Below are 23,419 nucleotides of genomic sequence, written 5' to 3'. Positions count from 1 at the left end.
AAGAAGGTAATCAATATCTTGCCTCCATTTGTATATACTTAACTAAATGAATAAATCTTGGTAATAAAGTAGCCCCCAAGCAGTGGAAAATCTAGTTTATTTAAAAATGGAGAAGTTAACAGTATTTGTCAAGTGTTGACATAGCCACTCAAGTGCCTCAGCAGAGCTCTGTAATGTCCAATGTACCCAACACTGGGTTCTTAAATCCTCACTTGCTCTTCACTGTCAGATTCATCTGGAGAACTGGGTGTTGGGAGTTCATCAAAGGCAGCGTGTGGTCCTACCCTTGTCTGCCCAAAGCACGTTGCTATCACATCGATGGCCAGACTAGCAGTTGCTTTCACTTCCTCTTGAGATGCTCCAAGCAGTGGATTGACTTCAACCATGTCTACAGCTGAAAGCATTCCTGTGAAAATGATTTACAGCTTTGTTACTGTGGAAGAGAGTAAAATAGCTGTAACAGGATTTCTATTGCAGCCTTTCATTCATTGCAGCAAGTCTGACACCTACTCTGCCCTTTGGACAAGTAGAATTGGCTCAAGTGAGGGACGAGATTATCATCCATAGATTCAAGTGTGCTTTCAGTTTGGTTTCTTTCTTAAATCATCACTGTCTGACTCATTCATGCTTTTAGCATTCAGGAAAATAAGTTTGATGGTCCCTGTACACATAGGAGAGGAATGGTTTTTAATCTTGTCTTGTTCCAGTCTAAAAATCAAGGGATATAAGGGTCTCAACATAGTATTTTTTGGTATCCTGCCTGTAACTCTACTAATGGACTGTTATGTGGGTGGGGTGTTTTGTTTCTTCTTGTTCTCCTTTTTACTCAAATAACTTACTGTTTAAACACATTGAATAAAAACTCCATGGCATAAGGAGGAAAGTCCTCATACTGAGTCAACTGCAGTATATATTTAGTGAAAACTTGATTTGTTAGCCTTAAAATCCTTTAAACTGTTTAAAATTGATTGTATGCATTTGGTTTTTTACTCCAGATGTCCATTTTCAGATCTCACCTCGTGTGCTTAGGAATAGGGGGCAGTGTTATGCAAAAAAAGAAAGTCATTTTTGGCATTATGTATTTATTTATGGTAAGTTGAACCTGTTGATGGTTAAGCTGCTATGAACACCTAGGGTACTGCCCACCCATAGGACTTACTTTTCCCTTACTGAAGGTTGGACTAACTTTGGAGGCACCTTAGCTTTGAGTACATTTATCTTACTGCACAGGAAAAATGTAACTAATGAGAGCTCTATGTTGTTTCTCTTGTCCTTGCTTAGTCCAGTACTGCTGGTGAGCTCCTACCTGTGTTGTGTATTTCCTCTGTGATGTACATGCCTTCTCTGTAGGTTAATCCACCTAGAACAGGAGTCCCAGTTGCTGGAGCCAGGGAGGGGTCGAAAGCATCAATATCAAAACTCAGGTGAATTGGTCTCTGTCTCCTGAGAATAGAACAAGAGGAGCAATTTCAGAACCTTAATTTTTTTCTACATGTATTTCTTACTGTCCAAGCTGATCAGCAAAAGTAGCATCTCACTTCATGATGCTAAGGGTACCCCTAAATTCTATACAGTGTCTCACATGCATTGGGAAAGGATTTTTAAAGTTGTTTTGGAGTACAAATGTATTTAAAACATCTCTTAGCTCAGAACTTTCTCCAGGACATACTGGAAAAGCAGAAGTTTGTCTTTCTAGTTTCACAGAGCATCCACTCAGGTATGATTTGGCTGAAGTATTTCAGGTCTAACCATCTTACCTGGTACTCATCTCTAGTTGGAATAGCATGTATGACATAATTCATCCCTTTCTCCTTTTGTACAGAAAGCCAGGGTGAATAGGGCAAAAAGCTGAAACATTCATTTGTATGGTATCTAGGAAGTACCAAACTTGAGGATTTCATAGCCCACCAACAAGAATCAGACATTCTGCCATTTTCAGGTCAGTAGTTGGAAGGCTGCCTCCAACCTCTTTCATCAGCTAGTTTTACAATGCAAAGCTAAGGACAATCTCAGACCTGAAATCTTAGTTACTTTCTATGTGAAGTCTGGCAACCAATGACAGCTTAATAGATTGGACACTGCTTGTCAGTCAGATGAGCTATTTGAATGATAGGCCTAATGGGGATGCTCAGTAGGGAGAATTAGCTGGATTAGCAACTTTACTTGGCACAGGCGCAGCTAGGAAGGATGGAGCACACCTTTCGATACAAGAGCATGCACCATAGGCACATGGACCTTGTTCTGTTTATGAGGCTTTGTTCTATTCTGTGGTGAGAGGTCACCCTTTCTAACTATGACCCTCTCCCTGTGTTCCCAGACTAGTATGATGTGCTGTCTGCTCTGCTTCCTCTACCTTGAACAGTTAGCAAAGGCTTTAGTATTGAATACTCCTTTAGTATTAAGGGAGTGGTTACAGTGAACTGAAATGGGCAATTGTCATCAGGCCAGCCTATGGAGGAGCCCAAGCTAAGGAGGAAGCCATCAAATGCTTCTACCTCATGTACTAACAGCTGAATTCAAGTTACTGTATACTGGTTTTTAAGTAGAAGGTATACTCTAGGCTCTTGAGGGGATTCAAATGTCCTGTCAGACTGCCACAAAATGTAGAATTCCATGAGAAACAGAACAAGCCATTTAAAACAGAGCCCCAGCTGTAGTGACCAACGTAACCTATCTTGTAGCTTTTTGCCAAACACTGAAATGGTTCCAGTTCAAGATGTGGAAGTCAGCACTATGGCTACTGTTTACTGGACAGTGTCACAGTTCTGTTGGGCCACCTCCCATCAAGACTGACCTTCACTTAAATAACTTTAAGGAAAGTATATAGTCAACAAGTGGATAAGAGCAGCTTGTGTCAACTAGCAGTTTGTTACCTGCCCATCAGTTGTTCAAATGTTCTTTCCATAACTTTCTGAATTCCAAGGCGATCAATATCCCTCATGGAAAAATACTGGATGTCATACTTCTTCAAAATATAGCTGTGAAATTACATCAGAAAAAATAAAATCATTACTGGCCTAGGCTTAAATCTAGTGACCCTTGTGAACAACATCTACAAAAGTCCTTTAAATCAGCTTACTATTCAGCAGGGTCCACGTCCCTCAAACCAATGTACACAATATCAGATGCTGAAAGGCAGGGCTTTAGCCAGGAGAAGCCGGGAAGTTGTGGTACCTGCAAGCAAAGGTTTGGTATCAGGTTAGCTTATAGTAACAGATATATAGTAGCTTATAGTAATAGATACAAAACTGTATTTACTGCCGCCATCAAAACTTTGTATTTATTCATAGCATCTATATAAACAGAGAAACTTTAACACTGGAGAGTTTAGCTTCCCCATTTAATCAGCCCTTACCTTCGTTGTACTATTTTACTTACCCAAGTTGAGTGGTAATGGATGAAGTTTAACTATTCTACATTTTCCAGTTTGAAAAGGAGGAATAAAGAGCCAGATCCACAAGCAATAGGTAATTAGCATCAGTGAATGTAAGGATGAATGATAAGAAACCAGGTACCCAGATGCAGATCACTTCTAAAGTGCATGTAATGGTAATGCTATGTAACTTACCCTATACATCACACCAAGTGGAAGAATAAACACAAAGGCACCTGTATCCTTTTTGGAGAATCACCAAACAGTCATGCAAACTTTGTTGCAAAAACAGCATTAAAGGTGGACAAATCCAAAATGGGAAGACAAAAAAACAACAACTCCCCACCGGAGCATGGCAAGAAGTTTGGCCTCCACGTTGGGCTACAGTGTACTGATTTTTAGTGTGTAACTGAAGAAAGCAGGGCTAGGACAGCAAAGGAAAGATGACACAGTCATCATTTTTCAGCTTTGAGAAGTAGTTGTGGTATGCAAGTATAAAAGTCCTTCAGCTACCAATAGCTACTGATTTTAGGAGTGCTTTAAATTAACTCAAATTTCTCTTCTTCCTCTCCCAGCTCTGAAAATGGCTACAGCCAACACAGCTGTCAAGCAGCAAGAAGGCTTTGTTTCCCTCTTACACTTCTCCATTACTAATTCTATTCTAGTTACAGTATTTGATTTGTTTTTAAAGGCTAACACACCCACATGACTGTATTTTGTTACACTGGGATGAAATAAACAGTATTTGTTACTCTGGGGAAACGACCTGAAACCTTTCTGAACAATGACCTGAAACAGTCATGAAAAATAAATGACTTGGAGACAACTAGGAAAAGTAATTGAAGTGTCAAAAATGATGCTGTGTCTGGAAACCCCATTACCATTGCATCAGCTGAGCACACCATTGATAATATATGCCAGTTACTCTCTTACTATCAATGATTTAGAAGATTTAACACTGCCATTTTAAATTATAACTCTTGCACTTTTAAATAAAGAGAGTGCAATGCCTGAACTTCCTTTGGCAGGTTCTGTCTTGACTTTGCCACAATAGAAGAGGAGGTGCTTGCTAGTAAGGCCAAACAGGGATCAGAAAAAGGTGCAGGCATTCTCACAGCAAGTTACTAACAGAGGTTTATGAGCTTTGAATGGTTCCAGGAGGCAGGACACTAATGCTTGGTGTGACAGTTTCAGGCTCTGCCTTTCAAAAGTTAGCTGCAGTTTTTCAAGCAGAAGAGTGAAGAAGTATAAACAAATCCACAGTTGGGTGTAAAAAGAATGGTTTGAGGAATGCTGGATGTTTTCCCTTAAAGCAACAAAGTGATTTTAACAGCCTGTTTTTAAAACCCTGAGTGCCACTTTGCCTTAAGGAGAACCAAGCAATGCTCCTGTGAAGCCAGCTGGACAGACAGGGAGCAGCTGACAGCCTGTGAATGGGCTGTGCAGGCAACACTGGGGTTTGTTCTACAGTGACCTGGCCAAATGCTTTGTTTTATTTCATAGCCATGTATGTCACTGCTATACTTTGTGTTTTCTGCTACGTGGGGACATTTAATTCAGTAGAGCATTGACCAAGCTCATTAGTCCTGGGTAGGTAGGGGACTCTCAAAAGGGGTGAGGTAACACCCACACTGAGGGCCCTGAAAGAGCCCTGTGCTAATTTGAGCAGTTGCTGCCACATGAATTCCCTAAGGTTACATTGTGCCAGGACAGCTGTTTGTGGGGTCATAGGGTGAACAAGGGCTAGGACTTGATGGGTCTCAAAAACGAAGCGAAGAGGGAGCAGCTCACATGCAATCCCACAAAAGGTTACAGCAGCTAAATTAAGTGGCTGGCATGGGGTCAAGAACAGTCTAAACAGACTGTGCCACCAAGAGAGACGTGTGTTACCCTACCACCTCTATCTCATGTCCTCTTGATGGGGAATGAAGAGCACAGAGGCTGGAGATGCTGGAAGAGCAGTACCAGTTAGTAGAGCTGGGTAATGAATAAGGAAGCTAAAAATGTGCACAAGAAGGCTATTTTGCCCTCTTTTTAGATTCTCCAAGGAGCTGTTGTTGCATTCTGGTTCTACAAAACAATTTAGACAGGGTGCCAAGTGCTATATAGCCTTCCCGAGAGTTACAGTGGTGAGCAGATCTTGTGATCAGCATTTCTTACTCTGCCTTTCTCCTCCTTCCTCAGCTATTGCAGAACATGGCTTTTTTCTGTCCTCACCAAGACAAACAGGTCACCTTAGGTGAACTCCAAGATTTACAAAATGGTCTCTTGCTTCTTCTATCTCTCCTGCAGAAGTGGGTGTAGTTGCCCAAAAAAACCCACCCCCTTCAACTTGCAGCAATAAACTACAACTACAGTAACCTTTTATAGTGACCTCATGCCCTGTGGGTATTTCAGGAAGCCTCCTTAACTTTGCATTGCTCTGGGAATTCTTAACATGCTTTTAGAAACCATACACAAAGTATTAGAAAGAGGATGGTGTCAAAGCAACACATGACTGTCACCTTGTGGACAGAATTCATTGCAAAGAATTTGCAGGTGAAAAGGAGAAGAGCTTTGCCAAATGCACTGATCTTGCTATGCCAAACAGGTACTAATGCAATGGCATCTTCAATAGCCATAAAGACATTAATCATCCTCAGTCTTACTTGGGAGAGACATTTCCATCAACACACCACCCTCCAAACTTTATCAGAGAAAAAAAGAACCTTAAGAGAAATTACTAGCAGTGCAGAGTGCCAGAATAAAATAGGTTTTCTACAGCTCCAGCATCCGTATCCCAAGCTGCAGTTGCTAACCCTGCTCCCACTCTCCAGCATAAGCTTGAGCAGAAGCAAATTGTCATATCTAAGTTGCTACTACAAAGGCCTCTGCTATTAACAAGACTATTTAACAAGTTGTCCCTGCGTGTCTCCAGGAGACAGAGTTTGCAGCTAAGCCAAAAAGGATATATAGGCTTTAGGTTAACCTACTGATTAGCATCTTCACAGTAGCAAAACCGGCCATGTACATCCATGTGCCCCAGTAAGCAGCTCTCTGATAATCTGACCTCTTTCCCAAATAAAGACTATCTCTTTAAAAGCATCCTGCAAGTACACCTGTTCTGATTGGTAATATTTGCCAGTGGAGCCTAATCCAGAGCAGCCAGTTAAGAGAGATCATGCAGCAACGGCCCTGTCAGGCCCCAAGGTTGTCAGAACATGGAAAAGCCAAACTAAGCTGAAGAAACGTGCAACGTATGCAGGACCCAGCTGTTACTGGCCGTGATCTCAGCACAGCTCTCACAGGCTCTGCTGGGGTAAGGTTCCCTCTTGTGCTCACTTGGTAGAATTGCTGCCATTGCACAGCCACAGCACCATCTCCACTCATCACACTGGAATGGCACCGTGGTCAGCTGCTGCATACACACCTCATGTGGACTCTTGCTTTCTGTACAACCCACAAGGGTGCTAAGAGTGAGCACAGCTTTTTCTCCTTCTTGTTTCCAAGCGTGTGTGCATGCATATATCCATGTGTCCCCACACGGGTGTATAGACATGGATATGATAAATAATAGGCATTCTTGCTAGCAGAATAGGCATTCTTTTGCTAGCAGATAAGAAAGCAGCTCACAACAGAAAAGTAAAATGCTCTGAAGATTCGGTGTAGGCAAATGTACAAGTTAGGATACTTACTTTATCTTGAAGCTCTCTCAAGAGAAATGAGAGAGGTTGTCCATGGAGGCTTCCAGACTGAGTTGTGAGAGGGGTGTTGATATCAGCATGTGCATCCACCCAGATGACACCAAGGTGTGGGCACTGCCGTGCGTGGCCACTGACAGAACCAAGTGCCAAGCTGTGAGTACAGGAGCAAAATATTTAGTCACCATCTCAGCTTCAGGACAATGGGAAATCTCTGCAGTGACAGAAACATTTCAGGTCTCAACACATCAGCCCTCCCATACAAATAGCATGATGTGTCACTGTCATCATATCAGGAGACTCCAAGTAACTCTACAGGAGGACTGTATCAGTACTGACAGACAAGAAGCTCTTTAATCTTCACTTGTCATATCTCTAAATGATCTCTAACAGAATCTAGTACATTCACTCAATTCTTCTGTTCACCCATTTTCATGCCAGTCCTGACACAAACCCCTACAGCTCATTCTTACATGCCCAATGTTCAACCATTTGTCAGGTCAAAGGAAAAGAGAAGAAACAGATGGACGTGGTAGAGACACATTACAAAATGGTCTACCTGCAGGCATTACAGACCCATCCTAAGAGCTGACAACTTTGAGAGCTGAGGGGCAAATGAGACACACCTCTAAACATTCATGGATAAAGAAATTACAACAGTTCCTAAAGAGGCCTGATCACATAAACTTTTCCAAACAGGAAAGCCTCATTTGTATGTCTGCAGATCACAGAACAGTCTGGGATGAAGCAGCACTGTCTCAGAGGTCAGCTGTCTCTGTTGTACCTCGAAAGCCCCAGCAATAAAATCAAAGTGCTGCTACCTTCTGGTATTGCCAGGACATGACACCATCCTCTTATTTAAATTCTTATATTCCAAGTGTCAACCTGCAGCACACACCACTCGTTGCTCCTAGTTCATCTCACCTGTGGTCACCTCCTATTGTCACACAGCTGTGTCCAGCAGCTACTGCCCTGCTTACGGCATCAGCCAGTATCTGGCTGGCCAAGCCCACCGACCGCGGGTATAAAATCAGGTTGTTGTACAGTTCATCGTTTGGAACTTGAGTGAAATTCAGATCTCCGAAGTCGTACACTTGACATCCTGCAAACACAGCAGCAAAAGGAGAAAGTGAGGTGCTTATAGAAGTGCTCAGAGAAATGTTCAAAAGATGGTGCCTTCACAAAATCAGTTCAGCCAAGCACAATAGGAATAAGGGGAAGAGAGGGGATTCATTGACTGCTTGCATGCCCTCACAAACAACTGTGTCACTTTATGGATTAGAAAGCTTACAACAGTGTTGTTGCTTTAATTCAGTGATGAGATACGAGACTCACAGCAAGTCACCCATAAAAGTGTGATTTATTTTCTTGCATTATTTCTTGGCAAGTGTCAGATGAAAAAGACGTGCCATCTTCCTTCTCAGTTGGGTTGCGCGCAGCCTTAAAGGAGCTCAGTTGCTCAAAGATGCCTCGGACTGCACGTTTCACCAAGTGTACTTGAGTCCTAACAGTTCTTTCCCATTTGCAAACCCAGGAAGAATCCAGGCACAAAAGTGCCAAAGTTAGCAATAAGGGAAATGTTCTTGCAGTACCTCTAGGCAACTCCACGAAGAATGCATTAGTGCTTAGTTAAGAGAAGGTGACTGATTTTCTCAATGCAAGATGTCTTAGCAGGCATTTTAATTTGGGGGCTTTGATCTCAACCTGTTTTGAGATCCTCTTGTTGCCAGTTACAATTTAACTGTTGACACCTGACATTCTGGGTCTAAGAGCTGGCCTTTCCTAGAATGCATTTCTCTCTGCTTTGCCTGAAGAGGAGTTACTTCACAGGTCAGGAAACATAGGAACATTTTTGAGCGTTGGTTCCCCTCCTCCCCCCAACTGGGAGCGTATTTACTATTCACCTGCATGTAAAATTTCATTCTCTTTAACACACATTGTAGAGCTTTGAGCCTCCACTGTCCGTTGTGTGCTTTCTTAACAGTCATTTAGACATTAAAATTGCTACCAGTATTTGACAGGCCAGAGCCTGTTTCAGATAGGTCTGTTGCTGTAGGCACTGAAGAGGATTGTAAAGGCTCCAAGTATTTACAACTACATCAACAGTGGCTTAATGAGTCAAGACCACCCTCAATACCAGTCATACCTGCCCCATTTGTTCCTCACAATCACTAGTCTGTTTGCAGTTCAAAGCATCCAGGCTAGAGCCTGACATTTTGCCTTTAGCCATCCTTTGCCTAATAGGGCAATTGGAACAACCGAGGCAAGCAAGTAACATACATAAAGAGCCCACTTGGTGCTCTGGGCTTCCTGCTTAATTTCCATTTAGTCATTAGTCTAATGCCTAGGAAACAGGCTCTGCATTTGCTTGGTGGAAATAACATAGAAGTAGCATTGAAAAAAAGCATGACTTTATTATTATGATTTCAAAAGGAGCTCTGACTGGGGAAAAGAATGAAGGAAAAGAGTCACTTGTGAGAATTAGGCGTCCAGTAAATCAGCAAGCATGCTGTTAGTAGCAGGGACACAGATGACCATGGCAGGATATTTGCTAGGAGGGCACATCAGCTGAGCACAGCTGCTTGAACAAAAGATTAAATAATGTCTCAGCAACCCTGTGAGAAAACACATTATCTGCAGAGACTTAAGCAGTAAGCAGGACTGTAATATACCCCTCCCTGCTTTACAAAAGGCAACACAAGCACACAAAAGCATTTTTGTCCTTCCTTAGGCAATACCTAATTAGCCAGCAGGATAATGGCTCTGGAATTTTGAGCCTATTTTGTTCAGATTTGAATGTCCTATCTGATCTCCTTTGACCATTGGCTTTACTTTCTGTTTCATTTTGCTGCTGTGTAGAACCAGAAAGAGAGTTGCAAGTCCCAAGACATTCAGTGAATGTCAAAATTCACTTTTTTGGTGTGTGTGTCTTCCTGCAAGGCCACTTCTGCATAGCAGTGTGCAGTGGTGTATTTCAAGGTTTGATGAAAGTACATGACTGCACCTGGCAGACAAGTCTTGGAAGAAAGGCTTCAATACATTGAATAATGCCATTGGAGATACTGTACAAGTACCTCTGACATCTGTGGGAAGTAAATCTGCAGCTGGGAGCTGTGTTCAGCGACTTACAAACTGCAGGACAGCACATCAGAGTGTAATGGAAGAAAGGACTGCCACATGATTTGCTCAGGATTTTCATCCTTTTTCATCCTTTAATGGGTAAAAAGAAAATTTTATGATGAAGCTCATCAGCTTTCATGGCACTCTCAGGAATCAGATAAAACACTCCAGGTTATGCTCCAGGCAAGCCAAACAGCAGATTCTAGCAAGAAGTTTGAGTTTAGAGAAGTTTGATTTCCAGAATGTCTTTATCCTGTGTGCCTCCCAGACCTCATTTGTAAGGCAAAAAGACTTGGTTCAGATTCCAAATAAAGCATTGATTATCAGGTTCATAAAGCTTACAATGTGGGTATGGAACAATTAGATGGAGAGACACTTTTGGGGTCCAGAATTCTGGGATCACATCCACCTTTGGGACAAATGGTGCTCTCAGACCTCCTGCATTAAAAGGCACCTTTGTTTTTACAAAACCCCCTACTGTTACAGACAATAGATGCCTGTAGTTTGTTACCATCTTCAAAAGTTTGTTGTTGTTCAGATGGTTCATAAACTTTGTAGCAGCTTCTCTTCTCAGCTTTGTGCTTCCCCCTTATTTAGCCCGGCTGTTCTTACGTGCTTGCTGAGAATAGCTCAGGTTTCCCAGGGTGATATGAATATTTTCAGCCAAGTGTCCCATGGCTATCTGATTAAGATACAGTTAATCTCAGAAGTACACACCAATCCCATCTTTGAATAGTAATAGCATATTTTCTTCCTGCTATGATTAAATCTTAGGGCAAAAGGAAAACTTAGTGGATAGTGCACACACAAAGTAACTAAAAAGTCACAGTGCACAGATGAATCACATTTCCTGAAGTGACTAGAAGAGTGCATGCACATGTGCCCATACAAAAATCACCATGTGCATTTGTCTTAATGCTTACTGAACAGTAAAGGATGCATGCTAAATTAAAATCACTACTGATGTAGTTTCTTAGCTCAGATATTAGTCTGATACTTCAAAGACCTGAATTGGTTTACATTTCATCTGTCTGCTCACACTTAACTTTGATCTAAAGGAATTACAAAACTAAATCTCTCAACTACACTATGTTGCCCAGCACAGAAATTGCCCAATGGAGAGGCATTCTGCGCTGCATCGTGATCTGGTGGATCTTGCTGTTACTGAAAGATTTATGTCATCTATCACACCAAACACTATGGACATACTTTCTTTGGCAGCTGGGGCACTCTGTTTTAAGATACTACTAGAAATAAGCACACAGCTTCTAAACGAGCACAGAAAGTTACCATGAAGAACATATATGGGCCTTTTAAAAGGCAGTAGCTCCCAAGTTCTGAAAACCAGCGAGTGTAAGGAAGCTGGCTTTCTATCAGCCCACACCTTATCTGAGAGGGCACAGCATCCACACCATTTGTCAGTGCAGCAGAACAGGTCGAGCCAGGACTGAAGCTCTTCTTTCAATGAAAGATTACCATACAGCACTTGCAGAATAAACACCACAGACATTTTGCTAGCAACTAAGTAATATGAAATTAAATATGGTCAAAAGAAGTCTTCTCTTCCACTTTCAAATTCTAACAGAAGTTAAGTTCAAATGAAAAATATTTTTTTTGATTCATTAGTCAGTTATCAACAGCCCAGAAAATTTATCACCATCAAGTCCAAACAAACCGGATTCATCGGTACGCTGGCTCAAGAGACCACTTTGTGAAGTGAAGGAAACTAACCCACAGGTTTGATTCATTTATTTCTGTCACAGGAGCTTGAAAGAGATATGAAGGAGCTAAAAGGTGTCAATGTGCATACAATATACATTAAAGAGATGTATGTATGTGCAACACTCCTCCTGTTAGTGTGAATGATGTGTGTGTAAAGGCAGATTTATTTAACCCTTCTACAGCTTAGCAGTAAAATCCACAGGTGTTCAACATGCCCTGTCCCAACCACCAACTGTTTCACCAAAGCTGTTTGAAAGCACATTTCAGCCAAAATGAATACATTACCTTGAAATAGTTTGTACAGTAGATCTTTCCGAGGTCAAATTGTATCAGCAATAGCGTGGCCAGCAGGACTGGCTAAGCAAGCATCCCCCCTGTACTCAGCACTAGTGCGCCCACACCTCAAATCCTGTGTTAATATTTGGGCTCTTCACTAAATGAAGGGCTTTGAGGGGCTGAAGCACATCTAAAGAAGGGCAATGAAGTTGGAGAAGGGTCTAGAGCACAATTCTTAGGAGACTTGGCTAAAACGACACTCAGGGGAGATCTTATTGCTCTCTACAACTACCTTAAAGGAGGTTTAGCAAGGAGGTGTTGGTCTCTTCTCTCAAGTAACAAGCAATAGGGCAAGAGGAAATTGCCTCAAGTTGCACCAGGGGAGATTTACATTGGACATTAGGAAAAACTGTCACTGAAAGGGTTGTCAAGCACTGGAACAGGCTGCCCAGGGAAGTGATGGAGTCACTATCGCTGCAGAGCTATTTACATGACATATACACGTGGTGCTTAGAGACGTGGTTTAATGGTGGACTTGGCAGTGATGGATTAACACTTGGACACTATGATCTTAAAGGTCTTCTCTAACCTAAACCATTTTGATTCCATGAGATTCTTTTGACCAGAACAGGATAGGGAAAGGCCACATAGGCATTCATCCAGCAGACCAGGGGATGGAGGGAAGTAATTTCTTCAGCCTGAAGCCAGAACTTTATGTGATAAAATAAACTGACATTTTTCATAATTAGGAGTCTAATATACTTTTGGGAAAAAAAGTAGAAATACAAATTAGGAACCTATTTAAGGAAGTTTCCTCATGCCTTTTCAAATAAGTCATCAATATAGCACTTAGGCTCAGCCCAGTGATGTTTATAACTGGGACATAAGATGCCCTTTATCAAGCTCTATGACAATGGCAACATTCATGTTCTATCATCTTAAAATACAATTAATTTACTCAGTGCCCACAGCAGGCAGCAGTTACTTGAGTAAATCATGTTCCTGCACAGATTTAGAGAGAATTTTCTTCGGTAAATGCAGGTGGCTCCTAAATCTGGGGCCATTTAGGTGGAAAACATCTGATGAGTAGCAAGGAAAGCCTCCCTTCCATCCTCCTCTACAAGACACTGCACCAGGGCCAGAAGCAGCAATTATAGAACAGACGAGACCAGGTTGGAAAAGACCTTTGAGATCATTGAGTCCAACTTACCATCCAACACCATCTAATCAACTAAACCATGGCACCAAGCACCCCATCCAGTCTCTTCCTAAACACCTCCAGTGATGGTGACTCCACCACCTCCCTGGGCAGCCCATTCCAATGGCCAATCACTCTATGAAGAACTTCTTCCTAACATCCAGCCTAAACCTCCCCTGGCACAGCTTGAGACTGTGTCCTCTTGTTCTGGTGTTTGATAGTAGGAAAGTTGAGTTAAAATCCAGGCTCTCTGCTACAATTGCCCAATGACATGCTACTGTAACACTGATAACAGCTCTCCTATAGCAAACAGGCACTGGAACAGAAGCATGTGCACTGTAGGCTTGAAATGATCTCCTGACACTGCCCGTTTACACTGGACATTTGTGAACTAGAGGTAAAAAAAACATCCTAAATTAATAGGGAAATTAAGTCTTTCCTCTTCTGGGTTTCTAAACTCTGCTGACCTGCTTTCAAAGGAATTTGGAAATCCCAGCTATTACTTCATGCTATGCGTTATATAAAAGCACTCACACGAAAGCATCACTCCTTCAAACTGTTTTCTCAGATTACAGCCCCTTTAGTGAATCACCACAGACACAGAAAGGCTCTTCAGGAAGCAATGTGTGTTGTCAATGTGTGACAATGTTTACAGACAAACTTAACTGTTGTTTTCCTTCCTGCAGCTGAAACAAAGAGCCACAAGCTGTTACCTTCCTTCTTTTCAGTATAAGCTCATTGGCATATGGCACAGACTTTGCAATCCTTTCTCGGACACTGTCAGAATGTTGCACAAGAGCAAACATGACTCCATTCATTATGAGCAATGCATTCTGAAGCCTGTTTTAAGACAGTTTTAAACCTCCAGAATTATCTAGAGTGTGTGTGTGTGTAAAAACTGTAGAAACAAAGTACCCAATTTTGGTTTATATGAAATTAGGTTAGCAAGGTTCTCACTACAAGAGACTGAAACTTCAGCAGTTTTACTTAATCATAGCCTTCTTGCTTGCAAGTTCCTACTAGATACAGACATTTGATGGCTCAATAGGTTCCTCTCAGATCTAAAATTTCACTTCTTAAAATGTAGATTCATGTCTCAGTAGTTTCCACCCCACCTTTTGGTAGTTTGAAAGGTCTGGTTAGGACAAAATTTCTTTATCTGTACCTATGTAAAAGATTTCAGCTCGTAGAACAGCAACAAGCAAATCCAATTACAGTTGCTACCCAGAGTTGTAGTCTCAAGTTGTGACTTGCATAAAGTTAGATGAGAACTACTTTTCCCAACCCCAAAGCGAGCAGGCACCTCATTTGCCTTGATAACCATTTATAACTTAAATCTCTTAGGAAATTTGGTGCTCAACCTGCAGAGGTCTGTAAAAAACGTCAGTGTCAGGTGTTGGGAAATATTTGCACTGTGGCTTACATCACAGAACAGACAAGGGTGCAGCTATTGCAGTCTGCCACTCCACCAAACCCTGCCCAGGTTCTAATTCCCTTCAAACAAGCTTAACCCCAAAACAGTTCCTGATAGCAAGCACACAAGTAAGCTCTTACAGCCATAGGAAATCATAACACCAAAACAATTCTTCTCAGCAACTTGTGCTTTAGATTGTTAAGAGCAGCAAGTGATCATCATATTACTTAACCCAGGCAGGTAACACTTGAAAGGAAGGGAAAGAAGAATATATCTGAGACTACTGAATTTCTCTCCCTCCCTCCTAGCAGATGCAAGACACTAACATCAGATCACCTACTTCTTCATACTCAAATTAAAGATATGATTTATTTATTGTTATTTTGCTTCAGTGCCCCATTCCCTGCCTTTCACCAGGTGATTTTCTTACAGAAACTTCCACCTTCCACCCCAAAAAAATCCTCTGTACTGCGTTAACAGAAGCACACACATGCTATACATCTTGGTCTTGAGTTCACAATGAGAGACAGGATGAAAGTTTCAAATGAGAAAGCAGTAAGATTCTGTCTACCACAAAGCAGTACTCCAGGTGAACTCTTATCAGAGTAGAGCAAAGCAGCAGAATCACCTCTCTCAATCTGCTGGTCACACTACTTTTGATGCAGCCCAGAACGTGATTTGCCTTCTGGGCTGCAAGCACACACAGTCTTCTCATGTCCAGGTTCTCGTCCATCGGCACCCCCAAGTCCTCTTCCACAGGGCGGCTTGCTATCACCTTAACCTCTAGTCTGTATTAATAGTGAGGCTTGCTCTGACCCAAGTGCAAGACCCTGCACTTGCTCTTGTTGAACCTCATGAGGTTCCCCTGGGCCCACCTCTTCAGCTTATCCAGGTCCCTGTGGCATATCAACAGCACCACTCATCTTGGTGTCACCTGCAAACCTCCTGATGGTGCACCTGATCTCACTGTCTACAGCACTGACAAAAATATTAAACAGTATAGACCCCTGAGGGACACCACTTGTCACTGCTGTCCATCTGGACTTCAAGCCATTGAGCACCACCCTCTGGATGAGACCATCCAGCCAATTCCTTCTCCACTGAACAGTCCCCCCATTAAATCTGCATCTCTCCAACTCATCAAGTAGGATGTTGTAGGGGACCATGTCAAAGGCCTTGCAGAAGTACAGGTGGATCACATCCTGAGGTCATCCCTTGTCCACTGATGTGGAATTTTACCTCAAATTAACATTTCTTTTATAGACAACTTCATGGATAATGTGCAACCTGGAACATGTGCCAGCCAAAAGGGAGAGGAAAACAAACATCCAATCAATGACTGACACAAAGCTTTTCATTTTGAAGCAAAACCAAGCAGACTGTGGCTTCCCTTGGTGTGGGGAAGGGAAGAGAATCAGAACAAGGAATGCTCTGACTCCATATACTTTCACTGCAGTAATTTCTAGGGCTAATATTAGTCAGGCAAATATCAAAGGGTACAACATTCAAAAGGATAAACCATAAATGATGTCAGAGCACAGTCCCCCACTTCTAGGGACTTGGCTTCCTTTGTTCAAAGGGAGCTAGCCCATGAAGTCCGTTGTGAAGAAGCAACACAGAAACAGTCTCAATGAAGGCCTTCCCAAAACAGCTCTCCTCCAAAGCCTCAGCTGGAATCCTTCTGCCTGCCTGGTTATCAGAGTGAGCTCCTGGCTGCTTTCCCTCAGAGTGAAGCAGCACCTGACCTTGATGCATTCTGACAACTGCTGTAATTTCAAAGACTCACTGCAGATGTCAGTTATGACCAACCCCTTTGACTGTGCTTTGATTTTTGCCAAACCACAGGCCTTTGAAGCTAACCAATCAACATTTGAGGGGAAAACATGAAGAGTCTCTTGGATCTCCATTTGTTTCTGTATGCATACAAAGAGGTCAGCTATTCTAGTTCTGGAAATAAGATACAGTACTACACAAGCATGTTTTACTGATACTAAACAGGACTGTTTGTGCATGCTTGTGTCTAAAGGAAAGGAAGGAAAAAAGAAGAGGACTGCCATTTACCTGTTCTGTTTCAGGGGAAGAAAGGGGAGTGAAGGTGTGTTTGGGTAAAGAATGGGCATTCCCACTTGCTCTGTGTAGGGCTGAAGACTTAGCTGTTAGTCTAACATCTTTATGCTATATCCTAACCAATTTTTTGCCCCCTAAGAATGCTCCTAGAAAATGAATATACTTAGTTTTGATAGTACTGACAGCAGATGAATAGAATAGAATTAACCAGGTTGGAAAAGACCTTTGAGATCATCGAGTCCAACCTATCATCCAACACTATCTAATCAACTAAACCATGGCACCAAGCACCCTATCCAGTCTCTTCCTAAACACCTCCAGTGATGGTGACTCAGGTAGAGACCATGAACAGCAGCATCTCATCTCAACAGAGCAGATTTAACTAACATGCCGCTTGAAATGCCAGCAGTTATTTTAAATGTTGTGTGTCTCCCATTTCAACTTTATCAACAGTGGAAAATATGAGGAAAGAGGCCAAAAATGACAGATCCTGATGTTACCTACACTTTAGAGAGATGTTTGACTCTAGACTAAACTAGAAAGTCTTAAAAAGTTTACGCTTTGAAGAGAAACAATCAAGGTAAGAGTAAATGCAAAGCCAAACCAGATTCTAACTCAAGAATATTCAAATTCCTGACAGATCTTGTTTCTAACATAAATGAATCTTTGACAAACTACAGTTTGCAAGTCCAATCTTAATTCAAACGTAGGACAAGGAGAATGGTACAGATTAATAAAGTTTTAAGGGATATAGACAGCTGTTTAAATAGATATTTACTGGGTAGGCTGAGGAAAAACATTTTTGCAGCACTGCAGCTGTAAATCTTACCAGCCTACATCCACTGAACTTCAGCACCAGGACTTTGTTATGTACTCCTTGGTACATAACAAGGGGGACATAACCCCACAGTTGCACCAAATGCTTCACCCAAGAACATTTAGGTGGAAAGAAAGGTGAGATATGTAGTAAAGGCTGCTTTGTGATTTATTGTTAAGACTAAAACTAATCATATGAGTAATGTTGTGAGACAAAGTTGGATTGCTGGTTTTGGCAGATGTCAGTAAGAGTCCAATGGTTTTAGGCATAGGAGGAGTGTATTTCCAGTTACACAGGGAGATTAGCCACTCCATTCCTCTTTTAGAGGGGGTTATTCCTTTGAGTCACTACACCAACTTCCTGAATCCTATTACTGAAAGGTTTTCTTTCAGTCAAACAAAGTAACAGCAACACATTCATTTTCTTCCATGAACTAAGCTCTACTTCTGTCTGCAAGCCACGGGTTTCTGCAGTCCACTAACTTCCCAAACCAGCAACTCTGATCCAAACTTTGTAAATATATTCTAGAGTAATCCAAACCCAAGTCTGACTAGACTCAGCAACCCAGCCACATCCTGCTCTAAATAAATCAAAGAAAAAACCAAGCCAGGGAAATCTACAACAGTCAGCATACAAGAATGAATACTTGGGAAGAAGTTTCATACTGAAGTTCTTCCCATGTTAGCAACAGCAGAGGTGTTCTAAGTCACCTCATGGATTATAGTAATTAGCACAACAGTTAGCTATTATAAATATTTGGTAATGGTCCTTCTCACCTTCAGGTAGAAGGACAAGGTAACACTCTGTATTTAAGGTTAATCTGCAGCAAACAGAAGTTGTTCAAGAAATTCTCATTTTAGAGAACTTCATACTTTGCATCTTGTACAGTTTAGGTCAAGTTCATCTTCCCCACAGCTTCCCAACAGAAGTCCAAGAGCCTCCACATATTACACCCATTTCTCTTTACTGCCAGAACAATACACAGCTCTGCAAGCTTTGAACCCTTTCCTCCTCCATGCCCGGGAGTTCTGGGTCTATTTTCATACACTGCTCTTACTTCTCTGGCAAGATGGCAGAGTCCTTTCAGGTGTTAATATTTCAGTTCCCCTTAGGAGAAGAAGCAAAGCCAAAAGACAAACATCACCAAGATGGGAAAAAAAAAAACCCCAGAGGCTGAGTCAGTTATATTTTAAATTATCCCTGCTGCAGACTTGCACTCCTGCTGTTTGTTTGGCTTAGGTGCTGGACTCTTGCTGCATTAACTTTCCTCCCAAGTACACCTCAAGCTACTACATTCTGGCTGCTTGTAACAAGGGGATAAGAGTCAAGTTAGTGGCTCAGATGCAGTACAGACTAGTGATATCATCTGCCTCTGAGCTCCCTCCTCATATTTCAGCCTAAGCATAAACAAGCTGTTCACAGGCAGCCATCATTTTATGTAGCCAAGACTTTATCATACCAGGTATGTATAGTCACAGTCTCTTTCAAAGGAGGGATTCCCATCCCCCGCACCCCCCTCAAAATAAAAAAAGGAAATGGAGTTGCAACTCAGAACGCTGCAGCAGAACTCTGTGAAAGAAAACAGACTGCACTGAAAGGAGCAATAAAATTTCCTCCCAAACATACCAGCAAGTGAAAGGCAAATGCAAAACAGTGAATAAAAGAAACAAAGGTCTTGGGTTCTCGCTCCCCCCAGTGCAACTTGAGCACTGTTAGCAGCAGAAGTCATTAACTCAGGCACACAAACATAGAAAGCCATGTGGGGGCCTGATAATCAAAGTAACAAAGTATATGCACATAAGATGAAAACAAACAAAACAAAGGCAGTGAGTGCATCTTACTGAATGATCGATTTTAGAAGAGGCTACAGAGCACATCCATTTCATGCAGGTCAAAGCATGTGACTATATGAATGGAAAAGAAATAAAATAAAGCTTTATAACTTTAGGCAAACAGAAGAACCTGATGACCAGCACACTCTACCACTTGGAACAAGCAAGGGTAATTCTGAGAGTTAAGACAGAGCTTGCATTTCATCAAGACTGACTCTGACTCTTTCCCCCATCTATACTTCATTAGACTGCCTAGAATTCATTCTCACACTTCTAATGCAAAGCATCATTGCACAGCTGGTATCATATCCCGTTCCAAGCTTCTCATGATAGAAAAAATCATGTTTAAAAGCAGTCACTCACTTCCCAGTGGGTAATGGGGCCATGCAACAATTCACACACACAGACCCTGTTGACACAAATACCTCAGAAGTAGCCACGATAGATAGAAGCCCTAAATCTTAGATAAATGATATTTCTTTCTAAAATGAGAAACTGAATCTGCTGCTGTATTAATTTACCTGCTCCTGGAAAACAAGCATCAAGGTCTCACAAAAATTATTAATTCTTTTAATGTAACATATAAATGTAACAACCAAGTTAATAACAATAATGCTGTAGCTCTGTTGACTTATTCAGTGTATGAGGAGGAAATTTGCAGCCTTAGAAAGGCAAAGATAAAACGTTTTACTGCCAGTTGAGCATACGGCAGCAGACCAAGCAATGGTACTACAACCACAGTACCACAGGCAGAGTCATCCTGGCAATCCAGGGAAGGAAAATAAACAGCCCACACACAAACTATTTGTTAAGTTTCCATGAACAACAGATGTGCACGATACAAAAGGCTATGTGGTGTCTTCCTCAGTCTACCACCCTCCCCTCAAGCAGATTGTCTTTGCAAGATAAACAACTCCTCTGTGCATGCCGATGACTGGCATTGTTTCAGGATGGGCAGAGCCTGTCACAATCCATGTGCCATCTGAACCTGTTCACGTGAGAGCTGGAGAGATATAAGCAGCAATAAATACTGAGAGGAAAACGAACCCAAATGGAAAAGAATATCAGCAATAGGAAATAAACTGCAGGAGGATGAAAACTCAGAGCTTTCAAAAACTAAAGGAACAAGAAGAAAAGAACTCCATGTGCAGTATTGATTAACGAGTAAACAGTGGAAGTATTTTTCACCTGCCACTCTAATTTAGCTTGCTTCATTTCTATGTCCACAACTTTATTCCTGTAATCCAGACAGAGCTTATATTCTCCTTTCTTTCTACCTTTTCCAAATTCCTATTGAAGTGACTTTGTGTCATGCAAATGAGAGTTGCCTGCTGTTTTGGGTTTGGCTTTTCCATTGGTTGGTTGGTTTGGGGTGTTTTTCAGTGTGAGGGTTTTTTTGTGTGTGTTAGGTGGTCTTTTTTATTATTATTTATTTTGTTTGTTTCTTTTTTCTCCCCAAAAGAAATCTGACAAAATGGAAGTACTAGGTCTCAACCCCTTGAAAGAAAAGCTTTGCAGTATAAAATTTTGTCATTGATACAAAAATAAACTTCTGCCTAGAGTCTTGTCTAGAGTAACATCTTCCTTTCAGACATGGTAACTTGCCAAATAAGCTGAGCTCAGTAACATCCAGACCTTTACTCCAGTATATAAGATCTCTTCTAGATCTCCTCTTCTATGTTTGTAGAGTAACATTATAAATCATGCTCACTAGAATTCAAATATTGCCAAGGATGGCATATGGCTCAGCTTTGCATAGAACAAGACAGGAAAGGAACATCTACTCATTTAATTGCAAATGAGCTTTCAACTTGTGAATCACAAAATATGCAGGATAAGCCTACAGGGCTGCACAAAACAATAGCTTCTGTTTTAGAGAGTCTTATAATTTAGAATCAATGTGCTAGAAGTTTATTAGGCAATTATCTTTCCTCTGCATGCATCCAAACTCCACTGAGACGAATCACATATAGAGCAGATATAACAGTTCTTTCTGTGGTCCATCCCTGCAATCCATCCCCATCATACAGTTTGCAGTGACACATTTTAGAGTAATGATTCTCTAAGACAGAGTTCAGCTTTACAAGTTTCTGACCCTCTTGTCCTCTTTCTAATAATCATAATACAGTTTTCTGCAGGTCTCAGCTTATAGAAATAATGTATGTGGGAAGCTGAAGCACAAATCAGTGCAGGGATTCGCCTGAATAACAGCCATATTACCAGTGAAAAGACCAGAAACTTTCCATCCACGCAGTCCTGTTCACAAGTGTTTTCAGAGCAAAACTTCAGGCAAGATCTCATATGCAAATCTGAGCATTTCTCCAGAAAATTTCGAATTTTGTCACTTGAAAGGGTGCAAGCATTTCTGGAAGAAGCTAAGTAGCTGGTAATTAATAGGGCCCCAAAAAAAGATTATGTGGAAAACTAAGGAACACAGTTAAGGGCATTGCTTGGCTGCACCGAGCACAGATAATGCTTTAGACAGCCTCACCTTTTTCCAGCTTCTCTTAAGTCAACACAGAACGGTACACATCCCATGTACCAGTGAAGACCTCCGTGTGCCAGCGCAGAGAGGCGGCGGCACACCCAGCATCCGGAGCACATCAGGGGCGATGCGGGCCGGCAGCTCCGGGCACTTCTTTGTCCCGGGAAACCCCGCCAGTCTCGGGTGCGCTGCATCACGGCACGCACGGAGCCGCTATGCGGCAAGGCTCACCTTCCCAACACCGCAGAGGCATCGCCTCTCCCCGGGCACCGGTAGCTCGGGAGAATTTCGGGTACTGTGAATGGAACCGCTTGCGACCGACCCTGTCCGTTCCCCCCGCCCGGGTTCGCAGCAAGCGGGTGAGTCACGCTTCACCAAAACAAGCCGAGAAACGGATGCCGCACCAGGGAAGGAGAAAGATTAACAGAGCCCCGCAGTCCCCGCCACCCCCCACCAGCAGTACGCCCCGCCTCACCGAGCCCGGCCAGCCGCTCCACCAGCCCCGCGGCGCGGAGGGTAGCGGGTCCATGATCTACTCCCCGCCGTTTCTGCAAGACAAAGAGAAGGGGAACACGTCAGCCAACACAGCCCGCGGCCAGGTACGCCGGCCTTGCGGAGAGCAGAGGAACGGAGCGGCTGCGGCATCGCCTGGCTCCCCAGCCGGGGCGATGCGCGCTCCCGCGATGCTCACCTGCCCCCTGGAGAGCGGGGCTCCCACCAGCGCCACGGAGTGCGCCTGCCGGGACCGCTGCAGCCCCGTGTCCGCCTGCTTGCGGAGGAGCCGGGCGAAGCTGCTGCGCAGAGCCATGGTGCGAGCACGAACGATCCCCAGAACGATGCCGGCTGCCGCCGCGCTCCTCTTAAGGAACCCAGGGCCGCCGCGGCCCCGCCCCTCACACCCCCGCGCCGCGCGGCCAACGGCAGCGCGCGTGCCCGGAGGTGTGTCCCGCCCCGCGCGGCGCACGCGGCTCAGCGCGCGACAGCCGCGGCTTTACGGGGGGGTGAGGGGGGAAGAGGAGTTGGAGCGGGGCGGCCAACCGTCCCCTGCTCCGAGGCCAACGCCTTGCACCGCCCCCGGTGGGCCAGCGCAGCGCCCGCTCCTCCTCGCCGGGGTTTTTCCACTCCCAGCCACCGCTTCCCCGGGCTGCTGGTGGTGGATGGAGCTGCCAGGACTGGCCGTGGGGGTCACCGGGCTGCCGTCCTTTCGCGGCCTTATCCGCGCAGTTCCCCGGGGCGGATGCAACACCGGCTCTCTTCTGCCGAGAAGAAAGGGCAGGATACACCGGCCGGGCCCGGGGCTGGGGCAGCGGCACGGAATATCCTTTCCGTTAGAACTGCGGCCACTGCGAGACACAGGCCCCGGCTGAGAGTAAAACCGTGGAACTCGTAACTCCCGGCGGCAAAACATCACCCCAGTCGAGCTCTCGGGCTGGCC

At 43.3% G+C, this 23,419-nt stretch overlaps 1 protein-coding gene across 1 annotated transcript; it reads right to left on the bottom strand.

Annotated features, from left to right (window-relative positions):
- Positions 1 to 78: 78 nt before the first annotated feature.
- ARG2 (arginase 2) lies at positions 79 to 22,937 on the bottom strand. Its single transcript, XM_054161611.1, has 8 exons — positions 22,676 to 22,937; positions 22,460 to 22,532; positions 7,978 to 8,155; positions 7,048 to 7,207; positions 3,080 to 3,174; positions 2,874 to 2,978; positions 1,307 to 1,443; positions 79 to 406 (listed from the first exon to the last, which is right to left on the bottom strand). Exons 1-8 carry the CDS (start codon positions 22,790 to 22,792, stop codon positions 201 to 203), a joined length of 1,071 nt encoding a protein of 356 aa, XP_054017586.1. The 5' UTR covers positions 22,793 to 22,937; the 3' UTR covers positions 79 to 200.
- Between the last annotated feature and the right edge of the window lie 482 nt (positions 22,938 to 23,419).

This window comes from Dryobates pubescens, chromosome 5 (genome assembly GCF_014839835.1).
Source record: "Dryobates pubescens isolate bDryPub1 chromosome 5, bDryPub1.pri, whole genome shotgun sequence".
Lineage (NCBI taxonomy): Eukaryota > Metazoa > Chordata > Aves > Piciformes > Picidae > Dryobates > Dryobates pubescens.
The sequence above is the reverse complement of the archived record's forward strand: the minus strand, read 5'-3'. Positions and strand labels throughout refer to the sequence as shown.